This window comes from Rattus norvegicus, chromosome 14 (genome assembly GCF_021556685.1).
Source record: "Rattus norvegicus strain SHRSP/BbbUtx chromosome 14, alternate assembly SHRSP_T2T, whole genome shotgun sequence".
Taxonomy (NCBI): Eukaryota; Metazoa; Chordata; class Mammalia; order Rodentia; family Muridae; genus Rattus; species Rattus norvegicus.
The window spans coordinates 6721330-6746875 of NC_141547.1; the positions used below are offsets into that span (position 1 = coordinate 6721330).

Consider the following 25546-nt stretch of genomic DNA (forward strand, 5'->3'; position numbering starts at 1 on the left):
GATGGATCCTCTGCTTCAGTTTTCAGGCTTTGGAACCACCTTCTCCAAAAGTGTAGGGGTGTCCTAAGTGGCAAGACCAAGTGAGGAGAATTGGCCATTCACACATCTGTCCTCATCCAATAGGACAATCTGTCCTTCTATCGTGATACCTCTTCTTCTTGGTGTCCATGGAGACAGCACACTGTGCCTTCAGGGCTTTACTCTTTCTTTAGACTGTGCATTTAGCTCTTTCTTTTCAGCTCTATGAGATGGAATCTCCCACTTGGCCCTTTTTCACGCATTGTTTTGCACAACTGCCGTGAGTTACAGATCTGTAAATCGGTTACAGGAGTTAGTTGTCCACACAGAGTCTCCTCCTCTTCTCAGCCTATCCATCTCAACATTAAGACTTACAGCTTCCAAGGGTCACTCAGTGCTGCTCTCTTTCAGCTCCTTCTTATCCAGGGTACACTAGCTCTGTAACACCTGTGCCAACAACCAATCAAACCAATCAAACCAATCAAACCAAACCAAAGAAGACATCTCAAAGGAAAATTGACCCCGAGGTTGTCATTTCTCATGTAATGTTCATTCCCCAATGGCCCAGCTGTTCATTGGCATGAAAAGGTGCTTTGCAAAGGACATCCCTCACCATTTGTTCTTCATGGCCATCCATTTCCATTCTATGATGGCTGAAGAGCACCGTTACACATGGCCACTCACACTGACCCTCTCAGGACTTGCTTTAGGAACAGGATAAGACACTTAAGGAAAGCTCCTCTGATTGGTTGGGACACTGTGACTCCCAATCTAGAGGCACTGGCCTATTAACAAAAGTTTTCCACATCTACTTTGTGTGGGTGGAATATGTCTTTACTATAAAATGTTAACAGAGCATTAATGTAACACCCCATGTGCTCTCATCACTGTGTGTGGTGACTGTAGTCACAATTTGGTCTCTATGAAGTTCTATATGCTTTGACAATACCCTGCTACCCTCTCAACTGTCTGTCCCTGACATCCACCATATTCTTCACATCTATGAATTCAACACATAAGAGAGATCACATTGCATGTTTGTCTCTGCCTGAGTTACTTCATTGACCATTCTTCTGGATAATTCATGGTTGTTAAAAATGGCAGGATATCTCTACTTTTTTGAGGCGTAGTAGCATTCTGCTATATACGTAGATCAAATGCTTCTTCATGCATTCATCTGTGATGGTTATTTATACTAATTCTGTATTTTGGCTGTGTGAATAGTCTGCAATAAACATAAGAGTTCAGATGTTCCTTGATATGCTGATTTAATTTCCCTTTTGCTATTTATTGGATAATGGAATTGCTGGATTATGTATGATAGGTCTACTTCCTTTTATTTTTTTTTTTTGAGGCATCCCATGCTGTTTTCCATATGGCTTATTAATTGTTGTTCCACCTACCGGGTACAAGAGTTCGTATTCTCTTCCAGACTTATCTCTTTCATAACAGCTGTTTCTGTGGGTGTTGTTTTTGCTCTTTGTTGTGGTTTTTATTGTGTTGTTTCCCTGTCTTCTTGTGGATGATTTGAAACAGGCTCTCCCTATATAGCCAAGCAGGCTGTCCTGAACGCTCAGTCCTCCTGTTCCAGAGTCCAAGGGCTGGAAGGTTTGCATGTGCAGCACAGCACCTGCGCCACTGTGCTTATAATGTGCACTTCTATGGTAATGACCGCATCAGTAGCTTTTCCTGTTGCTGTGACAAGGTGGCAAACAAAACCACTCAAGGGAGGAAGGGTTTACTTTGTCTCAGTGTGTAGGGGTACAGTCTGTCACAGCGGGCAAGTCAAGAGCGGTGGGGTACGCAACAGTCAGGTACATTGTACCCTTACTCAGGAAACACATGCAGAGCAGGGGGCTAACTTTCTCCTTTTTATGTGGAGTAGGACCCCAGCCCACTGGCCACATTCAAGGTGAATCTTCTCTGTACTGTTGAACCTCTCTGGGGATCCATATACATGTGCTCAGATGTGTGCTTCAGGGAGACTCCAGCTCTCTCCAGCTGACGTTGAAGATTAGCCGTGGAAGTGATGCTCAACATTTTCCACAGGCCACTTGGATGCTTGAAAACATTCCTTTAAGTATTTTCAAATATTTGGGCTCCCTTTTTCTAATGTTTAAAATGAACTCTTCTGAAGAATGGTCTCTCTCGGTATAGCCTAGGCTAACCTGGGACTTGCAGCATAGTCTAGGTTAACCTGGGACTCACAGTCATTCCACTCCCACTTCCTCACAGCTGGGATTACACCACAGTGGGTTCATACTACTGGTTCAGCTTGTCCACTTCAAAAACAAGGTCATTTGGCTTCTTATTATAGTGGTCCTTCACACGTTGACATTTGTGGATCTCCTGCAGATTTTTTGTTTTTGTTGGTCAGCGTGAAGCTCTGAGAAAACACTTCATAGTTATGTCAGGGTGCTTTGAGCTGATAGTAACTTTTTTTTGAGGAGTAACCCACAGTGACACGTCCTCTAACAAGGTCACATCTATTCTAACAAGGTCAGACCTTCCAAAAGTGCCACTGCCTTGGATTTCTAGTTCAATCATTAACTATGTTCTTATTCCATAATTTGTGTGCTTTTAAGAAACTTTTAGACTATTAAAATAATCATTCTGAGTCATTTGTTAGACAGTTCTCTGTTTCTTTGGGGAGTAGCTAACAGGATATTGTTGTTTTTTGTTTGTTTGTTTGTCTTTCTATCGAAACTTCTGTTATGCACATGTCTTGTAGCCATAATTTTAGTGTCTGTGCTTTTGAGGAATTAGTGATTTATTTCAATATCTGGAGATTGGTTTTGTGGGAAGAATGTTCTAAAATGTGATAATGGCCTGAGGAGAGGATGAAAACACGGATGCCCATATGATCTAGTGCTGCCTATGACTTAATGTGTGTATTTGTTTGAAAAAGCAACTTTTATTTGCCTGAGGTTGTGAGATCCAAGTTAAACCTCTTCCAGGATCTCTTGAACGAGACTCACAGAGGCAGTGATTGATGTAAAAGCAAGAGGAGTTTAATTCCGACATGTTGGGATCCTCCCGCTTCAAGGGGAGACAACCCTCAGTAGACTCTAACAGAGAGTTATATACCTTGCAAACAATTGGGGCAGAAATCAAACAATTGGGGCAGAATTCAAATAATGGTAACTAGGCAGGGTACTATGTGCATTTGGTGGAGTGAAACAGCTTTCAGATCAACTTAGTCTACCGTTCAATACTTTCCCAAGAGGTGGTTGGTTGGACGTCACAGGTAGCTTTGTGTGACAGCTTGGCTTACAGCTGTTCCGGGAACTAAACCAGCCCTTTTCTTCTTGGAAGGGAGGGATCCTTGTGCTTGGAGGCCTGTGGTGGGAATTTTCCAACTGGCTCCAGATTGACCCCAACTCTGACTCTTTCAATGTAGTTGTCTCCATGGCTCACTGCTTCCGTCTCCTAACCTAGGCCTAGTCCTGGAAGCTTCTAGTCTCCCTACAATCGAATCTAGGCCTAGAATGTTTTCAGCCTCTGAGACTTAACTGCTGAATAAGCGCACCCTTCCTAGTTCTTTCTGAACACAGACTGGCTGGTTTGACTCAGCTGTTTTGGCTCAAGCTCCCTTTCAAGCTAATTGATTCAATCTGGCTTCTCTCCTGGCCTCTTCTGAATTCCTCTGTTTGGCATCAAATCAACTCTAGCAATCTATTCTGACCTGCTGACTTCTCATTTTCTGGCTCCTTTTATTTTCACCTGTGTCTAGCTTTTTTTCTCTTCAAACCATCTCTGTAAAGCTGCCTCCTTCCTTTCTCTCTGCCTGCTCTCTCTTGGGTAACTTCCCTTTCCTCTCTCTTCTCATGAGAGTTGGACATATCCTACTCTGTCAAGTCTTTCTCGGGTTCATCACTTTGTCTGCCACTGAACTGGACATTATTTTTATTTTATTTTATTTTTTAAAGATTTATTTTATGTATACGAGTACACTGTTGCTGTCTTTCAGACACACCAGAAGAGGGCATCGGATCCCATTACAGATGGTTGTGAGCCACCGTGTAGATGCTGGGAATTGAACTCAGGACCTCTGGAAGAGCAGTCAGTGCTCTTAACCGCTGAGCCATCTCCCCGGCCCTGAACATTACTTTTAAACATAGGTGCTTCCTTCTACAAACTAACTTTATTATTATTGTTTGAGTTTAAAAGCCTGTCTGTAATCCAGCCGGAGGAATTAAAGTTGTGTGCTAAGAGTGTGTCTGTAAAGGTGTGTGTTAAAGGGTATGTCTGAATTCCAGCCATAGGAACCAATGTCGCTAGATTAAAAATAACTCTACCTTTTTTTCCTGATCAGGAAGAGACATTTTAAAAACATTTTGTTCATTACAAATTTCAACTCTTCTTAAAGTGTCAATCTTGTATGAATAGATTACATTTAAAGTTGGAAATTTCCTTAGATGTATTTGGTAATCTATCCAATTTTGCATTTAAAATAACCTTCTTGGTTAAAGTCTTTCAACAAGACATGCATTTTTAGCAATAAACAAACTTGTTTTTAACTTGGTAGGATATCTTTTACTGTGGGTTAGCTCTTGGTTTAATAAAGAATGCACACACCATTGTGGTGCTATAAATCTTTCATTGACATGCTTGAAAAGTCGACAGTACAAAGGAAGCTGGAGAAGATCAATTAGGACAAGAAGGCAAGCACTGGGAGAAGAGGGCTGTTGTATAGGTCAGAACGTGACTGCCGGGGAAGAAGATACAAACTCCAGGAACAAGTTTGCTCAGCATACGTTCCTCATTTCTGTTTCTCATCTGGTTGGAGAGTCAGTGTAGAAGTATGGATGTCCAAAATATTTTGCCAGAAATATTAGGAATATAAGTGCTGACTGGTGTTTGATGGTTTCCAGATATAGTTACACACGGGAACTAACACAACATTGGGATAGAAATTAGAGTCACAGGCTCAAACTTGTCTTTAATTAAAGTAGTTTGAAAGTGTTAAATTACCCAATTTACTACTTCTGGAACTCATAAGAATTCATTCGCCCTGTCTTTTCCTCTGAGAAACTGTAAAGTTTATCCATAGTTTTGTCTTAATTATTTCTCCGATCAGGAAAAAAAATGACTTTTTTTGTTGTGTTTCTTCTTTGTTTCTGTATTTTCCTTTACAAATTGACCCAAGGTGGCACTGGACACACCATAAACTATCTTCTGTAACTTACATGAAACTGCCAAAACAGCATAATTTAGAAGAGTAAGGATAGAATGAGTTGACACCTGAAGTTTAGTAGAGATGTTTTAATTAAATATGTGGTATACAATTAAGTGAAAAGAGAGAGAACACTTTTCAGCTTGTAGTGATCAGCTAGACAATGAGAAGGTAGTAGTTAAGGAGTTCCTTTGATAAGAAGTGATTCCCACCAGCAAGTTTACCACAGATTGATAACCAGGGCTGTGCTCCTCAACCCTTGATGTGTGTAGAGACTTGCACTCTTCTATACAGTTTCTTCCAAGAGCCAATCTTACGTTTTAAAAAAAACTAAAGATCTATTTCCCTTCATGTACATATGTATCTGTATGACATGTGCTTATGGGTGTCCATGGGGCCAGAGCAGATGTTAGATCCCCTGGAGACAGAGTCAGAGGTGATCCTGAGCCATCTGCCATGGTGCTGGGAACTGAACTTGAGTCCTGTGGAAGAGCAGTCATCTCTCTGAACCACTGATTCCGATACTTCTCCAACCCTGAGTTTTACATCCGGAAAGTTGAAAGATTGGAAGAAAATGTTGACATCATCCTGGAGAAGCAAAACTTACAGCTGCAGTAGTTTAAACTTGAGTTATGGAAAAACATTGAAATGCAAATCACTTATTCGTCAATTCGTCATGAAATTATATCCATCAGATCTCTAACACAGCATCTGCAACACCCCAGTTTACCTTCCAAATCATTGTACTTAGCACAGTGAAGGTAGGAACGCTTATTAATAACCAAAGAGGCGATGAACATCAAGGGGGCATTGTTTGTTTTTTGGCAAAGCGGGAAATGTGGTCATTTTGTTGACTATGCATCTATGCTCTTTTAAAATATAATTTATTTTAGAATAAATTCCATTTGACCTGGATAATTCTTTACCAAAAGTAATTGTTCTTTTTTTTTGGATAAAATTGTATCATTTATTAGTCATGTAACTTTAAGTTATGTATTTGAAAATTCACTGCAGTTTTTCTATTCTGAGGACTGTTAAGGTGTGTATAGATGGTCTAGATAATTATGGCTTCTCAGGAAATAAAAGTGCCTTAACCTAGATAATAGTAATATCCAGTCATTAACCTCTCAAAGATAATGGACAGAGTATAAGTGAGACGATTACATTGTATACTTTTCCTGTTACCCATGTTCAGTGTTGGTGCTGAAGATACTTTAGTATAATTTGCAACATTTTAGATGCTGTTGCATATTTAACAATATCTTTCTGTACATGGTAGCGGTTTCGAAGGCTGGAAAACTCTCTAAATGTGAGCATGTTGAGTTTGGTCATCAAATTATTCAATTTTGAAATCTCATTCTTAGGCATAATAGATGCTCAGTATCAGCCTTGGTTTCTTGTGTCTTGTTGGTATGATAAAATATTGTGACAGGAGCCACTTAAGTCTTTATTTTGGCTTCTAGTTCAAGGGCATAGGCCATCCCAGTTGAAGGCCAAGGTACAAGAAGCTTGGAGAAGTCTGTTACCGTATTAGCGCCCTCAGGAACAGGGTCAACGGATGCATGCTAATTGCAGCTTTCATTCTTCATTTGATGTGGGCCAGAATCCCCTCCCAGGGGAGGGTCCTACCGACAATTAAGATGGGTCTTTCTCCTCAAGAAAATTCCCTATGGAAGGGCACGATGCCCATCACCCCAGGTGATTCCACAGCCTAGCACCAACCATCATGCAGCCTAAGTTTTTATTGAATAAATGAACTTAAGAGATTAATAAATGAATGATAATATTTACAGTGAAGCTGTAACTCTCCACAACACACCCATGTTTCTTTACTCTTCTTCCTAATTTCTTTACATTTTAGGAGTTTACCTACCAAAGGAAAATCCTTTCCACTTCCTGAGGAAGGGAAAGAGAATAACTCACTAACCAGAACAGCAAACATTTCCTCCACACGTGAAGGCAGGGAGGGCTTCTATGAAGCATCACGTGTTAATGACTGCTTCTGGAGGACCGGTGTATGAGTGTGTATGTTTGGCATTACTCTCTTTCGATTATTGGCCAAGAACTCTTTTATACTGACATTTAGGCAATGTGTTTATCTGAATGCACCCTTCCACTGTAGGCAACATTAGTTTCCTCTCTTCGGGAAAACCTCAAATCAAAACAAAAACCCAACAGAACTCTTTAAAAACAAAACAAAACACCCGGGAACTCATGTCAGAATGGTAACTATAAACACAGAAGTGCTTAAAACACCCCTGTTGGTTTATTGAAAGCAAAAATCCCTGACTTAGCATTTCGCTACTCTTTGTAGTTTGTGGTTAGAATCTGTGCTTAATTCTTTGGACACCAGCAACATCTGCCTGCTGAGGCTCCAAGGAAAGTCTCCTCAAAATAGCTTTGTTGCGGAAAATGGCATTTATGAACTTTGGCAGGAACTATTCTCTTAAGTCATGTTCAATTTTGAAACTTGAATAGAAAAATCTCATCTGTGGGAGATCCGGTCACACAGCATTCTGAGCTCAGTCTTTTCTTAAAGGACTAAAGCTGCCCGGCGAGCACAGAACTCTCCTGGCGCCAAACCTTTGCGCATGCTCTTACGGGCTTCGGGCTTGAAGAGGGACCTAATACAGCTTCAGACATTGCAGGGGAGAGGCACAGCCGCAGACAGTGTGCCACGTGGCGAAATACCTCTTCAAATCCAGACTTTGCGTTGCGTAGTTTACTTTAAGAATAGTCTCATCAATATTCAAAAATAGCTCCAATTTTACCCATTTTTGCACTAAATTGATGTATTCCTATTACTTGGAAGCTCTTTAGAGTTTGAAGGAGAAGATCTTTCCTCAGTCAGGTATCACTTCAGGGCTTGATTGTCTAGTCTTTTGACTTTGTATGGCCAACAGCATCTAGGGGTGCTCCCTAGCGATCTGGGATGGAGCCCAGGCCGCAGTGTTCTGACCACTGAGCAGCACCATTCTCCTGGCTCTATCTGAGTAACAGGATAGCAGAAGTTGATAAATCCGCTTACCCAGTAGCAGTCCCGGGTGCTAGATGAATGCCGGCTCTGACGGATCTTCTTAATACTAGCTTGCCTTCTCTTTCTTGGACAAAATCTTCAGTTGCCTTGGCAGCCTGCTTTTGTGGGTCGGGAGCGTCCCTACAATTCCAGGGCTAGTGTGAATATTTGTTTCTCTTATCAGGCTTTCGGAGACTCTGAACGAAACAACCACAAAGGCCCACTCTGGCTCTGGTGGTGTCTCAAGGGCCACTAAACCTTCACAGAAGCAAGTGTGTGCGAAAGTCGTCATAAAAGCCTTCCTTAACAGAGCACCCCCCCCTTTTAAATCCACCTTCTAATGGGTGTGATTTCCTCTGATTGTGTAACTCTTCAAGTTTCTCAAAACAAAACAAAACAACAACAAAAACAAACAAACAAAAAACCCCAAAACAAATGAAAAAAAGCCATCGCTTTTAGAGTACTGGTCAAGGACAGACTCTAGATTTCCTCCTCTCGTGCTAACAGAAACACTGTAATTCCTGCCGGTACCTGTCTGTTCCTCCTGCTCACCATCCTTCCACCTTCTGCCGATGATGTGCTCTTCCAAGGTTTGCTTGCCTTTTCTGTGTCGCTTAAGCCAGAGCTCTCTAGCTAATACAGCAGACTCCAACAAAGTCATGTTTTAGAAACAAAAGCTCAGATGTCTGTATGGAAACTGCCATCCGGGGAGGCGTGGGGCTTTGTGGAAACCTGCCTGTCATGTGTGATCTCCAGATAGGAAGAATTGTCACTGTATTAAATCAAGTGGAAATATCCTTCTCAGAGAATGCAACCCAGGGGTTATTCAGGGGTCATGGTGACCACCTTCTAAGTAAACTGGAAATCGCTTCTGCCTGGAGGGACAGAGTAAAACCATTTCAACACCGGGTGTCAAGCTATGTCTAAAGCATGTTAAAATGTTTCAAGGAAGTGAAAGGTTAATTTAATCTGAATTTTTCTTTGCAGTATGGACTCATGCTATATTTCACTGAGCAGCAGTGAGTCTTTAGAATAGGTTGCAAATGAAACAAAGGTCTACGGATGTGAGAGAGTTTGGGCACAGGCCATGTGAGCAGAGAACATAACTCTGGTTCTTTGAACACAATGTGTAGTCTAGCCGCTTGTCCCTCTGTGGGGATCCTGACGAAGATGATGCTGGAAAATGAGATTTCAGGGTGTGAGTTCTGCAGTCTTATTAGAAAGCCGGCTATGAGTAAATCCTTCCACGGGATTGGAGGAGGGGGGATTTACCTGTTGAGGTCCTATAATCTCCCAAACTTATATAAGGCTGTGGTCACCACCAGGACCAGTGAGTGGCAAGGCGGGTCCACAAGTCATCAGAGTGCAACCGTGTTTGGATGGAGTGTCGTAAAGCAATGTTTGTTTTCGTTCTGCAGCCTCCGCCTCAGATATATGACAAGCAATTGGATGAAAGGGAGCACACCATCGAAGAATGGAAAGGTGACCGCGCCATGATAATATGTGCACTTGCTTGACTGGAATGCAGAATACAGAAATGGTCCTACTGTGCTATGCTAATATGTACATTTGCTTGACTGGAGCTCAGAATATAGAAACGATCCTACCATTTATTTTATATATGTATATATGTATATATATATATATACATATATATATATGTGGTCTGAGATTAATGGGAACCTATTTTGAATTTTCCCAAAGCTTATCTGCATTTATGTTAATAGAAATGCTATATTTGCTTAAAAATAAAAAGAATTAATTATGAAAACCTTTGTAAAATTGATAGCCAGAGCGTTTGTCATGGGGTGAAACTCCATTCGAATACTTACAAATCGAAGTCCTGTGTTGCTCTGTAAAATTAAAATTAAGTGTGAGGGCTACACTGATAGATCTTCAGGGAGAATTCTATTCCTCCAAACCCCCATTTAACCCTGAACCCACATGTGGAAGGAGAGAACCTACTTCTAGAAGTTGTTCCTTGACCATGCCTCCCCTCTCCTGAATAAACAAAATGTAATTTAAAATTAAGTTTGAAATGTACTTTTAAAATTTTAAATTAATTATAGTTAGCATATAAATTTACACAACTTAAAAATTTGAGAGTTTAGGTAGAATACATGTGACCCCAAAAAGCTCATTCTTCCTCTCAATAAAAATAAATTAGTCAGTACATCGATCTGTTTTTCTTTTCAGTAAAATTTATCCAAACTCATACTATAGCTTCAAAATTATACTTACGCTCAAACAAAATAGAGAAACGAATTAAACCTACAAAGAATTGTTAGACTAATTCAATTAAATACACAGAAGAACAAATTTAAAGAATTCAAATACAGATGGTGTCACACGATCAAGTTAAAATGAACAGAAACATAAAAGTAAGGACAGTTTGAGTGACTTTTAAAGAATGTATCCTACAAGCTGGGAAAAGGAGAAGATGCAAGGAAAAGTGAAACGTTAGAAATAAGCCAAGGATGTCACAAAGAGAGTCCACTGCTCAGTGGACATAAGCAATAGGTGGGATTAAATGATGTTTAGTTAAAAGTGGGAATGAATGATGTTTAGTTAAGAGTGGGAATGAATGATGTTTGGTTAAGAGTGGGAATGAATGATGTTTAGCTAAATCCAGCGACAAGAAAATAAAATGGCCGCCAGTCTGGGAATGACCAAAATGACATTTTAATCCTTGGGTTAGTGTTGTGCTTGGGTTCACCAATCCCAGATACAAGTCTGGAAGAAAGATGGTGGTAGAGACAGAAGGTGTAAGGACTGGTTACAATGTAAAGTTCAGAGAGTTTGCATCTAGGAGGTGATTATGAAAGGAGACGAGAACATCCAACAGTGAAGCCATTGGCTGGGAACACATTCTAGAAGGAGGGTCATATCCTATCACACATGAGATCTGGGATGAACCCCAATACTACAAAACCCAAACAACGAACCAATGAATAAACAAGCAAGGTTGCTTAAATCCATAATTGACAGAACGGGAGCGCACCCAGGAGTCTATCACAATCAATTCAGAAAACAGAACTTATTTACGTTATTTAACTTCTGTGCCGAGGATCTGCAATCCATTCAATACCTCGAAAATGTTATTTCTCCTCAGCCAGTACATGTGCTTGTAGATTAACGGAATCTTTGCTTTTCTGTTCTAATCACATGGACGGTTATTTCTTACAGAACTCATCTACAAGGAAGTAATGAACTCAGAAGAGAAGACTAAGAACGGCGTAGTCAAAGGCCAGCCCTCACCTTCAGGTACTCACTCTCCGTGAATAACCAAGAAGCCAGTGCTTGTGTCTTCCCTGCCCTGGATGGGTGTGGTCATAGACACTCTCTTTCACAGAGCCTGGAAACAGAGGTCACATGACCATTTCCCTATATTACAATGTTTCTTTTTTTTTCAAACCATGCATTCATGGTAACTCTGGTTCTATAAACCAGCGGGGTGGTGGTGTCTATTTTTAAATAATATTTTTTATTTTTGAGACCATAATATAATTACAATATTTCTCCCTTCCTTTCCTCCCTCCAAAAATTCCCATGTATCACTCATTTTTTTCCAAGTTCATGGCATCTTTTTTCATTGTTATTATATGCTTGTGTGTGTGTGTGTGTGTGTGTGTGTGTGTGTACATATATATTCCCAAATATAATCAGCTCAGCATGAGTGATGTTACTTTTATGTACATGTTCAGGACCGACCATTTGGGATCAGATAACCAGTTGTGCTCTTCTCTTTTCTCCTGCTCAGCATTCCAAGGTTGCCTAATGGTTGAGGCCTCATGGGATTTCCTTGTCCACTTTGGCATATCTATTGTCTTTGTTCAGTTCATGCTCAGGAAGCCATGTTGCTCAGGTGGTAACGGCTGACATTACTAATGACTAGTGACATTACCAGGAGACACAGTCTCACAGAAAATTCCCTGATTCACTGGCTTTGACAGTCTCTCCACCCCGCCTTCTGTATGATTCCCTGAGCCTTAGGTGGATCGACCTTGTTCTGCAGATGTACCTGTTGGGACTGGGCTCCACAACAATGTGACTGGTTGTGATTTCCTGTAATGGCTTCTGCTTCTTGCAAAGAGAAGCTTCCTTGATGAGGAGTGAGGACCCTACTGCTCTGTGGGCGTAAGGACAAATGTTTAGAGTACAGTCAGGGATTGTGCTGAGTTTATAAAGGAGAAGCTGGAGGTTTTTCCTCCAGCATCTATGAGTTCACTAACCCCGGGTAGTTGTCTACATTGTCAATACTAGGGATGATGTCTTTCTTGATGGGTAGATGTCCAGTCCAATTGGAGAGCTGTTGCTTACCACCAAAGTACACACACACACACACACACACACACACACACACACACACACACACACTACTTGACCCTTCTGTTGCTCTGCCAAGAGGACCGTTGTTATGGTTCATTAGCGTCATAGCCGAGCAGGTCTATTGGTTGCTTCCATTTTTCATTAGGTACCATGAAAGCTGGTCCTCAGACAGGGCATTCAGGTCAGTTCTAGCTTGGTGGGAGCTGGACCTGGGTGTGTCTGGACTGAATCATGTCTTCAGCAATAGGGACTTATCATCCATCTCCGACAGTCAGCCAAGGGCAGTAGATTGCAATACCCTGTAATAGGGAACTGATTTGGACAACCATGACCAGAAACTCTTCTCATACCTGGTGTTGTGTTTTTTGTCAGGTGGTCTTAGGCTCTTTGGAGGGATCATTGTTAGCCTAGATGAGAAAATTTCGTTTAAATCTATGTGTATGTTTATGGACAGGCTTGTGCGTATTAGGGTTTTTTTTTAGGTAGGTAGTTAATAGTTTAATTTGTTATGACTTTTTTTTATAATATCCTTGTTGTTATTTTACCCACCTTCTGTATTTATCTCCTTCCCCCCTCCACAATTAGGGGACCCCGTTCCCATTTTCCCATCAGATCACTAATACCCCATTTCCCCCCTCTCTATTGCTCCCCAACCCCTCCCCTCAACGGGCCCTTTGTTCCTTGTTTCTTCAGTCGTTCAAGGCTTCGTATTCACATCTGAATAGTTGGAGCCAGGAGCCTCTGGTGAGAGAACGTGAGTCAGGGTGACCTTGCTCATCATGATCTTTGCTCAACCACACAGTACCTGCAGTGCCCACGGTTTCGTTTCCCTTTACAGCTGAGTAGCACCCTGTCATGTGTGTGGACCATGGTTTCGTTGGAGGACATTAGGTTGTTTCTATTTCGTAGCTGTTACAGCACAATGAACGGAAGATGCCAATGAACTCACATGACATGAGCCCATCAAGGGTAAATGGTACTGAGCAAAACGTCGATACTCTGGACCACTAGGCTAATGTAGAGGACAGGGATGCGTCCCTCCAGGCATAGCCGCATCTCTCATTCATTTTCAGTGTTAGACTCTCCACATCAGGAGTGACAACAGCATGATTATTGTCTTCGTTATGGTTTTGGTGCTATGAACAGACAGCATGACCAAGGCAAGTCTTATAAAGGACATTTAATTGGGGCTGGCTTGCAGGTTCAGAGGTTCAGTCCATTATCATCAGGGCTGGATTATGGCAGCATCCAGGCAGGCATGGTGCAGGAGGAGCGGAGAGTTCTACATCTTCATCTGAAGGCTGCAAGCAGAATACTCACTTCCAGGCAGCTAGGATGAGGGTCATAAGCCCATACCCACAGTGACACACCTACTCCAACAAGGACACACCTACTCCAACAAGGACACACCTACTCCAACAAGGCCACACCTACTCCAACAAGGACACACCTACTCCAACAAGGACACACCTACTCCAACAAGGCCACACCCACTCCAACAAGGCCACACCTACTTCAACAAAGCCACACCTCCTAATAGTACCACTCCCTGGGCCAAGCATATTCAAACCATGACAGTGATGTACTACTAACATGGCTCTGATTAAAGCCGGTGTGAGAAAGCTTCAGCTTGTCCTTGCAGAGTATGGCACACCTCTGCATCGGTATAGGTTGGGCTGATCACGTACTTGAGGATCACCTGAGCTATCCCCTTGTCTGTGTTAATGCCGTACACTCTTTTCCTTCACTCCTAGGATATAAAGATAAAGAGTTTCATACAAGGTAATTGTTTAGCTTCAGCTGTAACCTGCATTCAGCCTCGTGGTGGCAAGAGTGGAGGCGGCGTAGGAAGGAACTCACAGGCAGAATCTGACAGGCTTAGGGCATTCCTCGTTGAGGGAGAAAGGATCTCTGAGAGGTTCCATAATCACCATCACATGGTCACCATCACATGCTTGCCCACAGTCATTGGGAGGAAGTAGCAATATGGACCAGAGAATCTCCTCACAGCTCAGGCTGGCTGGACACTGGTTTGCAGAACCTATTTTAGCAATCTTTACCTCAGTATACGTCCTTACCACACACATTGTACAAGAAGAGTTTTCATGATTTCCCTCAAATAAGATCTTTCTCTGTGCATTTACTATTGGCTCTTGTGCTGAAAACACAGGGTGCTTTTCTTATTATCTGTCATTTATTACAAGTCCACTGGGACTATGGTATGCGTTCGTCTTCGTGCAGGACCTAAGTGCTCTCTCACTCATTAAAAATTTATTCCTTGGAAAATTGATGCTTAGTTTTTTCTCTCTAAACATAGCTTGAGCTATTTCAAAGACAGGACTCAAGACAGGAGTATAGTGTTAATACTGGATGTAATTCAGCATGTTCTTATACCACAATTATAAATATGTATCTGCCCTGTTAATCTCCCTGAACATAAGCAAGCCAGGTTACTAACGTATGCTGTTGCTAGGGTATGTTTTCCGTTTTTCTGATAAGGGCTTGCTGCTTTTAAAAGTGATGGTTTGGTCCACTCATTTTGGAAAGTGTACATCCATGAAACGTTTGTTTTATGGGCCTGATTACCTTAGGGTGTGACTCGTTATTTTTAAAGAACACCAGTTAAGTTAACCTGGTGAAGACAGTTAAGAACCTTCTTGACCATTCCAACTACCTATAGCGATCGGAAGCTGCCTGGTTTTGCATGCTCCCTAAACTATAGCTAGCAAGCTTAACCCATCTGTAGCTCAAGTTTAGAGTTAAAACATTTGATAAATTATATGTATGTATATCATAAAAGACACAGTTATGTATGATATGTTCACATGTGTCATGTAGAGATTGGGCCACAGCTGGAGCTGGTTCTAGTAGTTCATGTGAAAAACTTTGTACACCTCTTCCCTAATGAGAATGTATTGATCTTGGTTTGGTAGCTTGAAACTAACCAGGGAAGATTTATAGCATGGATGCTGGCAGAACCCATAAAACACACTGATTCCCGCCCTGGAGAGCAAAGTGTTAACATTTCTCCAGTGTGTCACTGCATGTGTGCACATGTGTGTGCATACATGTACATGTGTGTACATGTGTGTACATGTGTGTACATGTGTGTACATGTGTATGCATGTGTACATGTGTGAGCCTGTGTGTACATGTTTGTACATGCAGTAAACTACATTCTTAGGAAGAAGCAGTGACTGAAACACCTTGCAAAAGTCAGCTCTTTGATATTTTCACGCTATTTTGTTTTAGAAGAAGCTAGGATGAAATACTTTTGTCATACGAGCTCTCTTGCTATTCGTCCATCAAAACACTAGGAATCTGGTATGAGGAATAATTTAACATAGTTGCTTAGAAACAACGTGGCTCTAATATCAAGACCTATCATATTATAGTGATGACTTAAAAATGCAGATAGGAAGTTAAATGTGCACTCAAGGAATAATTTATAGGTCTGAAGTTTATTGGCAGAATCAGTATATATCAGTAAAAATGCATCTAAACTTTGGGTACATCTGTAAATAGTTGTACTCCGTTCTGCTATCTGATTTTACCTGAGGTTATCTGTTTTCGGTAGCAGTGCCATTTGCTTCCTGAATTGATTTGTAATGTCTGCCAAGGAAAAGCAGGAGTAGGCATCAATTTTGCTCCGAAAGCAGATGTTACAGAGTGCTAGAGCTAGAGCATGTGCAAGAGGCTGTGTGAGCCAGTGCCCCTGTTCCTCCTGAGAAACGAAGCAGAGTAAAGAATGCTTTGTCAGAACACGCAGAAGCTTTCAGTCTCCGTTTCAGTCTCCAGCTTGGTGTGCCATCCTCGCCTCTCAGGTGCGTGCTGTCTTTTCTGGGTCCTGGGAACAATGTACTGCCCCTCCCCCAGCTACCCAGTGACCCAGACTGCTAAGATTAATTGATTAAAAAAATTTCAAGCTCAGATAACCTGAGGCTCGAGATCTTGAACCTACTGGAGAAACTGTCCCTCAATAATTATTTTATTCTGGTTTTTCTTTTCCTAACTCTGTATTTATGCTCTCATTTGGGAAGGTGTGATCAAGAAAATAATTCCTATTTTATTATTATAAGTAGTCATGAATGAATAGTTTGGATTAGATCATTCTATCCAAGAAATAATAATACTCACTTTAAACACTATATTTTTAATTCATTTAAACATCATTTTATTGAAAGATTATAATATTGCGTTGATGACAATTTAAAAGAATGAGTGTCTCTTTTCTGAGTCCTCCTGCATGTTTATCATGGACTGGGATGTCCCAAAGAGATGGACACTGTAAGCAGGTTTAATGCAGTTCAATTCTGTTTAAGAGACGTTCATAAACTTCTTGGCAATAAATTATCCTGAAGCCAAAGCCTTTGTTCTTATTGCTTTTATTTGAGTTTGGTTTCATGCTTACAAAACCCATTTATTGCCTACTTGTGAACAGACTAGAAAAGGGTTACCTCAGAGCCAGGGTATCGCTGTCAAGTCATTTATTGCAGCTCAATAAAAGAGAGCACACAAAACCAAACTCATACATCTAACAAGGTCATTAGAGTTTGGCATTCACCTCTGAGAAATCTGATTAATAACATCGATAAACATGGCCTACATCTTCTCACTTCGATGTATTTCAAGAGACCAACTGATACAAACAAAGGCATTTACAAGGGGATGCTGGTAACAGACGTGAAGGAGCCACTAAGATCCTGTACCAGGGTACCACCGAACAGCCTGCACCATTACATCATCATCATCATCATCTAATTTACCTGACTCTCAATTTGCTAGTATCGAGAGTTTCCATTCAAAGAAATTAAATGCCTTTCTGCATGGTAGCCATGAACAGAAAACAAGTCAGTGTAAAAATCTATGAACACAAAGGAAAAAAATCTAGCAATAATTCAATAAATGGAGTGCAAACTTTGCACTCTGTTGTTGAAAAAGTTAAAAGCAGACTGAATGAATGAAAGGTGTTTCATTATCCTCCATTGTTTTGGAGTTGGTAGAGTATCTGTGTTCCCCAGGCTGTTGTATTGAACAGTCAGTTAAAACTCAGTGGGTTGTCGTTGTTGTTATTGTGTTATTTGTTTTTGCAGATGTTTAGTTATCTTAAATTTCAAAATAAATAAATAAGAAATAGCCTAAATACTTTTGAAAGAATTCGGTTGGAAAATTCACATTTATTTTTCAGATTTGAATTCTAACAAGGAAACAATGCTACTAAAGACAGAGTATTCTATTCTACTTCTCTCACTGCTGCAACTCAACACCCCACAGAGGCACATTTACCAGGAAGGGCTTGTCCTGGACAAGGGGCACTGTCACAGCAGAGGGGGCATGGCAGAGGGGACAGAGCCCATCACAGCAGGGAGGGCATGGTGGAGGGAGTGCTAGGCAGCCACACTGCATTCACAGTCAAGAACTCAGAGATGAAGGCCTGTGCTTAGCTTCCTTCCTTCCTTTGCCTTTAGTCAGGGACCCCAGGACATGGACGGGGCCACCCACATACCTTCCTCCGTAAGCCTGTCTGCAAATATCCTCATAGACAGCCCAGCCCAGAGGTGTGTCTCCTGGAGGATCCAGAGCAGCTGAGTTGACAGTGGTGGTGACCCATCAGAACCCACTACTGCTACTGAACCCCTTAAGTCACAAGGCGTTGAAAGGACTCTAAACCTGCCTTCACTAAATATATATATATATATAATATATATTTAATATATAATATATATAGATACAATAGATAGATAGATAAATAGGATAGATGATAGATAGAGAGATAGATAGGTAGGTAGATAGATAGAAGATAGGTAGGTAGATAGGTAGGTAGATACATAGATAGATAGATACATAGATAGATAGAAGATAGATAGGTAGACAGAAGATAGGTAGATAGATGGATAAAATAGGATAGATAGATAGATGGATGGATGGATAAAATAGGATAGATAAGTAGATGATAGATGCATAGATGAGATAGAGATAAATATATAAATATTATATATCATATCAATGATTTATGTGACAAATATAAGTATATTTTAACTTTTGACCAAAACTGAGGAGAAATTATCGCTCCATCTCTACCCATCCTATGTAGATTTAGCTGTAGGGCCGGGTTACCCAGTTAACTAGGAGTTAAGTCTTTTCCCCGGGAGCCAGATTTCAGGGCTTTGGGGTAGGCCACGTTCATTCCCACTGTTAATCAGATTAGGACCTGGGGTTGGGATGGGATCCAGGTGTTTCCGGGTTCTTGGCATTTTATTCAAGAACTCGATAAAGGTGCATGTTGGATGCCAAGTAGCCAGGATACATTATTCAGTCCAAAGCTTTACTGGCTGGAGACATGGGGGAAGAATGAACTGCTCAGGGCAGTTTCCACTCAGACGTGTTCACATACCTCTCTGTCTCAGTCATGACTCCCTCGGTTAGAGTAAGAGTAAGAAACCAGGCCTCTCCTCTGGCATTTAACTGGGGGGCAGAATCAAAGACATTCTCTTTCAAACCTTTCCGGCATCTCTGGCCTCAGACAGGGACATTCGTGTCTATCGGCTGAGGGAAGAATCTGTTCACTTTTGGGCTCCTCTACACTAAACTACCAGGCAATATCTGTCTGTCATCCCATCACTAAGGGTGCTCTAGGCAGCTAACAGGTGGCTGGGTCTATTGTTCAGAGAAGGGTATGGATGGGGTCCCTGCTGCCCAAGCTACTCTTTATGCCTGTTTACCTCACCACATCACATTTCCTGTCAGGAGCTGCAATGTATGGAGACATATCCTCATTCCTAGGGCATTGGTGTATTATTTCCATGACAGCCCAACCACAGATCAATGGGACCAAGCTGAGAGTACAGTGGCGTATCTCCACTATAAAAGAGGACCGATCAGGCTGGAGAGATGGCTCAGGTGTTAAAGACTGGGCTCACAACCAAAAAGAAGAGGATCGATTAATATCTCACAAGGGAAATAAAATGAACATTTTTAATAAATGGTGCTGAAACAAGCATGTACTGCCTCTCAAAGGACGCAAACTGGCCACTGCCTCAGAACTTGCGCAGAAGCGGGATCAAAGTGCCCAAGAACCAAGAGGACCTCCGCCTCAGAACATGCGCAGAAGCGAGAAATCATGTGTAAGAAAAGAGTGGAATTATGGGAGTAAATCCTCATGGTCTTAAGGGATGGAATGTTTTTCAGAACTACCACCAAAAGCCCAGGAACAGAAAGGGCGAATCTGACATCTGTATATATAAAGACAATTTCAAGAAGAAAAGGTAATTTGTAACAAGAGAACACCGCCTGCAAACTACACATCTGTTTCCCGCTGGTGACCTGCTTTTGTGGCTCAATAATGAGAAGGAAGCAAGGCGATTTTTAATTGATCAAAGCGGACAAACAGACTTTTTTTTTTTTCTCCAAAGAAGGTATGACAATTGTCCACTAGGCAATGCAAATTACCCACGGTGTGGTTCAATTTACACATTCCGGGCACCTATAGTCAGGAAAGCAGATAAAGGTTAATGAAGGTGTGAGGAAACTCATTCTTTAAAGCCACCTGGAGGACTGCAAACTGGCGCGCTTGTGTTCAGAAACAGTTCAGCACTTCTTGATGTAGAATCAACTAAATAGAGGTAGCAGAAAGCTGCTTAGACCCCGAGGGATATGAACTAACATCCATACAAAGCTTCTAAGTATATGATCATGACAGGGCTGTGACAACATTCATTCATAATATCCTTAAAAGGAAGCAAGCTCAGTATTTAGCGAATGTGCGTCAACCAGAGAATAGGTAAAGAGAACGCGGTATGTAGTTTGATGGCTGTTGCTCAACTATACAAGGGTGGAATGCTCACACGCTCTTCAAGCTTCCTCTCTCGAGGCATACTTCGTTTTTGGCAATGTGTGACACAAGCCAGTGACGTTCACATCTCATGTTTCTATGGGTATGATGTCACAGAATCATGGAGGCAAAAGCTGCTGGGGGCTGCAGAGTTAGTTCTGTCTGTCTGTAAAGTGTTTGCAGTGCAAATGTGAAGATCTCAGTCCAATCTCCTAAACCCCTAAGGGAGAAAGCTGGTCACTGGGACACAAGTTTGTAAACTCAGCCCTGGAGCAGTAGAGAGAGGAGACTCTCTGAGGCCTGCTGACCAGCCAGTCAAGTCAACTGAGTGAGTTCAGGCCAGGGAAAGACCCTGCCTCAAAAAACAAAAGGTGGACAGTGCCTGAGGCATGACACTTCAAGTAGTTGTGTGGTTTTCACACACAGACACACCCCCCATGCACACACACACACATATGCACACATACAAAATGCACACACACATACATACACACACACAATGGGTGGTTGAGAAACTGAGCGTAAGACTCCCACTGGGGTGTTGAAAATGATACATGACTGAATGTGGTTGTGCTGTCCAGCTCAGAACGCTCTTAAATACACTGAATTGTACAAATCGAATTTATAACTTATCTAATACATGAGTTAGAGCTTAACAAAAACTGTTGTGGGAAGATAACATTTTCCAACTCTAGAATAGAAAAATCTTAAATAGAAACCGTGGGCTGTTATTCAAAAGATGTGAGATTCCACAGTCCCGGGTACAGGCAGACAGCATGAAAAGGCGGTCTCGGTCTGTTAGGTCTGTAATTGATATCAGCATTTATCTGAGTACTGTGTGTTGTGTTTGTCCCTGGCGTGACACTGGTCCCCCACAGAGCATCACAATGGCTCTGGGTTATTAGAGATCAGCACTAAAGAAGGGACATGGAAAAAGCTGGTCTAACGGAATTCTAGTGCAGGGTATAAATGACTCTACTGTAGGGTCCATGGATGTCTGCTAGCACTAGAAAGAGCTGGTCTATCCCTACACAATTTCTATGATGGCTGCAATTGCTGAATGTTGGAATATACTGAAGCCTGGTAAATTTACATTCTACACCACTTTGATAAAGGTAACCATCACTTAGAGGAAACTGGCGACATCTAAGATAATATTACTGAATACGAAACTATGAAGGTATAAAGGAATACATGAAAGACGGTCACAGATGGGGAAATTTACTAGTAAAAGGACTCAGGAATACCAGAAATGTTTAATTGTTCCTGTCATTAACTTGGGCACCAGTGTACACTCTTTCTGTTGTTTAAGTGTATTTCCAATAGATTACGTGATTACTTTATAATCAAGTAACATTGTAAACACATGCACATGTATGAAAGTGTCTTGGCGTGAGTGTTTGAAACCCCCCTCTAGTTATTTTTACATTTTTTTTTACCGTTCCCCCCTATAAAATATCTGTTGTCAGACCAGACACTGTTGAAATGCTTCTGTTTCCTTGGGTTTATTTTGTTTTCTGACGTAGTACTATGTCTGTATGATAATTCATTTGTCTTTTATTTTAGATATAATCTCTCACCAAATTGATCTTTGGCTCTTTTGTTTCCCAAGTGAGACAATTTTCCTAGGAATTCTTCGTTCTTGTTGGTATTTAGATAGTCACCTCTTCTACAAAGCATGTAGTTGCTTTAGACGCACGCCTCGTGTTGACACATCACTTACGCACGCAGAATGTAGGTGACAAATAAAGGCAGTGGGCTGCTTCCAGGCCGCCGAGTTTTGGTTTCTTCCCTTCACTGTTCTCCATGCTGGCAACTCTCAGCCAGTCTTTGCGGAGGGTGCCCTGCCAGAGTTTCACATACTGGTAGCAGAATGAAAGATGCTTTCAAATTAATAACCCAATATTCTCAGACCCTAAGCAAGCGAGTCTCTTGGAAGGAAACCCGAGCTCAGAGGGCATGCTCTGGCCTCTTTCCTTCTGCTCGCCATGAGTCGTGGCTTTTCAACACTTTGGTATTCCGTTTAACGATTACATAATACTCTGTTTCATGCACTTCCGTTTTCCCAGAGCTGTAGTCAGGACACATTCAGACCACTGGGCTTTGCCTTCGCTCGTTCCTGGGCTGAGACCATCATGCACGCTTGTTTTACTCCCTTCATCAAAAACCCGGGATTAGGCCAGCGCTTTTATGTCCCCTGGATGACTATACAGTCTCTAGGGTCCCACCTAAGGAGGCAAATGTCTTGGCTTCACCCAAGCTCAGAAACATTACAACACTCTGGGACTTAGAGGCGGGGCGGGACGAGTGGCGATTTCTACCACAGAGTGAAATTGATAACCATTAGCCTTTGAAGAAATGTGACGAGGGACGGGGTTTCTGAATCGTTTCTTCTTGAGTTCCACCCTAAAATTCCGTTTCCTCCGTCAGTTCTACGGAGGTCTGCCGAGTAGAGAGAGGACTCATTTCTTCTCGTTAAGCCCACCCCCGCACTGAAGATCACCAGCACGCGGGGCTGGTTCCAGATTTAGTCATGTTGGTCTTCATTCTCTTAGCACAGGTGCAGCAGTGAACAGCAGTGAGAGTCTCCCTCCATCCTCGTCTGTCAACGACATCTCCTCCATGTCCACCGACCAGACCCTCGCATCCGACACTGACAGCAGCCTGGAAGCCTCGGCGGGACCGCTGGGTTGTTGCAGGTGACTAGCCGCCTGCCTGCGAAACCCAGCGTTCTTCAGGAGATGACGCCATGATAGAACACAGCGCACATGCACACACACAGAGCTTGTACACACACACACACACACACACACACGCACGCACGCACACACACACACACGAACGCACGCAAGCACGCACGCACAAATGCACTCACGCAATGTCAAGAAAAAAAAAGTAGCGAGAGAGAGCGAGAGAGCCAACGTAAAACTAAGTTAAATCTTTCTGCGTGCTTCTCCAGAGTTCTGTATCGCAGCTGAGCTGAAATGTATACTTAACTTCTAGTCGCGCTCGCGCGCTCGCTTTGGTCTCCCTCCGGCAGTGCTTACTACACAAGACAAACCAGACACAATTAGAGAAGCCTTTCCCTAAAGTGTAACTTAAGTGGCTGCAGAACCAGCAACCTGTAACCGCCCTTCAAATGGCATGAGGAGGTGGGCACCGGCCCCGCCCAGCATGTGTGTGTCTCTATCTCGCGTCTACCTGCTCCTTTCGGCCTAGTCAGATGGGTGTAGATACAGACCCGCATGTGTCTGTATTCAAACGGCACCTAGAGATGCTCCTGTCAGTGTCCTCAAGGCTCCACCAAGACGCGCACCGGGCTACCACATGGTCCCTGTCATGTGACCTATTACTCTGACATAAATCCATCTGTAATATATTGCCAGTATATAAGCCGTTTAGTTTGTCAATTGATTAAGCTGTATGTCTTATAAGAGACTATGTAAAGGGGGAATATGGAGGAGTGAACTCTCAGACCCTTGAAGATGTAGCTTCTGGATTTGAACCGATTAAATGGCACCTGTATACCGATTTGTAGAAAGGACATATGTGATACTTACATCCAGTGTGGGGGAGGGAGGGAGGGAGCGATAGCTCTCGGGCGCTTAGGAGTTGGCCTTTAGGTAGGAGCTGTCAGTCAAGTCAAGGGCGCTTTCTCTGGAAGTCACTAGGTGGCGGGGAGCATATTGCTACAGTGTAGACTGAACAGAAGGGAAATCACTGCCCAGGTGCTGGGGGATACCACATCCGTGCTCCAAACACTGGACACTGTTGTTTATTTTTTAAATTACCTGTCAAAAGAGAAAGTTGCTGGAGAAAAGGGGAAGGCAGCCAGGCAAGATCATTGTGCCCACAGCCGGTGGTAAAAGCCCTTTCCTGAAACACAGCGGCGTGACCATCGTTCGATCTCCTTCAGAGAAGATATCCCTACCTGGGCCAATGTGAGATGGTGGGGTATGTTTGCCATGTGTGAGCTGCTTCCCAGAGTCATCTCCTACTGATGATGCTTCATTTCCTGTTCTGGAATAGGGTGGAATAAATCAAAAGTAAAATTCCCCAAAGCACAGGGCGATCTTCAGGATAGCATCCACAAGCATTCTTCATGGACTCTGTTGTCCCTCAGAGGGCTTTTCCAGGTCCCTGGATGTGACTGATGTCTCACCCTTACTGATGTATTTTCATAGATGTGTGTAATCTGAGAAGGGCTGATAGTCTGACTTTTGTATTGCCATCGGTACACGAGAGCAATAACGCCGTGCCAACGTGGCTCCTCACCAGCTACCATTAGGAACGGCACAACGGCTTTGTCTTAAAGCCATGAGACATTTGTATGTTTGGTGAAGTCATCTGAATTCAGCTCAGATCCCTGAGAGATCCTATCTGAGCACTCAGAGAGGCACTGGGAGCCATTTTGGTTATATACAAGGCAATGCCAGGATGGCTTCTGAGCAATCACTGGCCAGGCCTGGCTTCCCTTCTTCCTCCCTTGGGTGAAACACACATCACAGTTATTTGCACTCTGGCCACTTTGGTGCTCACCCCTGTGGTGGTATTTCACCTGAAGAAGAAGTGGGACGTGTGAGCAGATGGAGGCGACGGGCCTGGCGAACGGAAAACCCTCAATCACGGAAACGAACAGCAATGCCGGGAGCTCTGCACACTGCCTTAAATACAACAGCATGGGAGCTCTTCTCTCTCCAAGCAATAGTCAGTCAGAAGCCCCGCCCTCCAACTCCCACCGTGGCCACCACCACATCTCCCCCATTCCTGCCACCATACCCACACACACCCCTAAACACATGCAGACACACGCACACACACACACACACACACACACACACACACACACACACTCACACACACCACACAGACTGCTGTGTGGCCGTTCCTGGGGGTTGCTTCCCACCCCGTGGTTCATTGCAAACCATGGTACTGAAAAGGGAGAGGAGAGAAGTGTGGGGCGGGAGCTGGCTATCTTCAGATCTTAGAGAGTGCAGTTCATCCCCTGGATAAAGGCGTCCGTCTCTTGTGCTATTCCTGGGTCTTTTGGTTCAAGCCGCAGACAAAGAGATCTTTATAAATGCAGGTTCGTTCTCACGACTTCTCTCCCTGGCCCATTTATCTTATTTTCTTTTCTCGTAACTTACCTGTGTCCTATTCTCTTCTTTCTCTGTCG

At 42.6% G+C, this 25546-nt stretch overlaps 1 protein-coding gene across 12 annotated transcripts in view; it reads left to right on the forward strand.

The window, feature by feature from the left end:
• Mapk10 (mitogen activated protein kinase 10) overlaps positions 1-23901 on the forward strand; it is a 276187-nt gene extending 252286 nt beyond the window's left edge. For 7 of the 12 annotated variants that reach the window (NM_012806.2, NM_001270556.1, NM_001318190.1 and 4 more), the window contains 3 exon segments: positions 9629-9692; positions 11397-11474; positions 22931-23901. In NM_012806.2, coding sequence (NP_036938.2) covers positions 9629-9692; positions 11397-11474; positions 22931-23073 — 285 coding nt within the window. In that variant the 3' untranslated portion in view covers positions 23074-23901. 12 annotated transcript variants of the gene reach the window in all.
• Positions 23902-25546: the final 1645 nt, after the last annotated feature.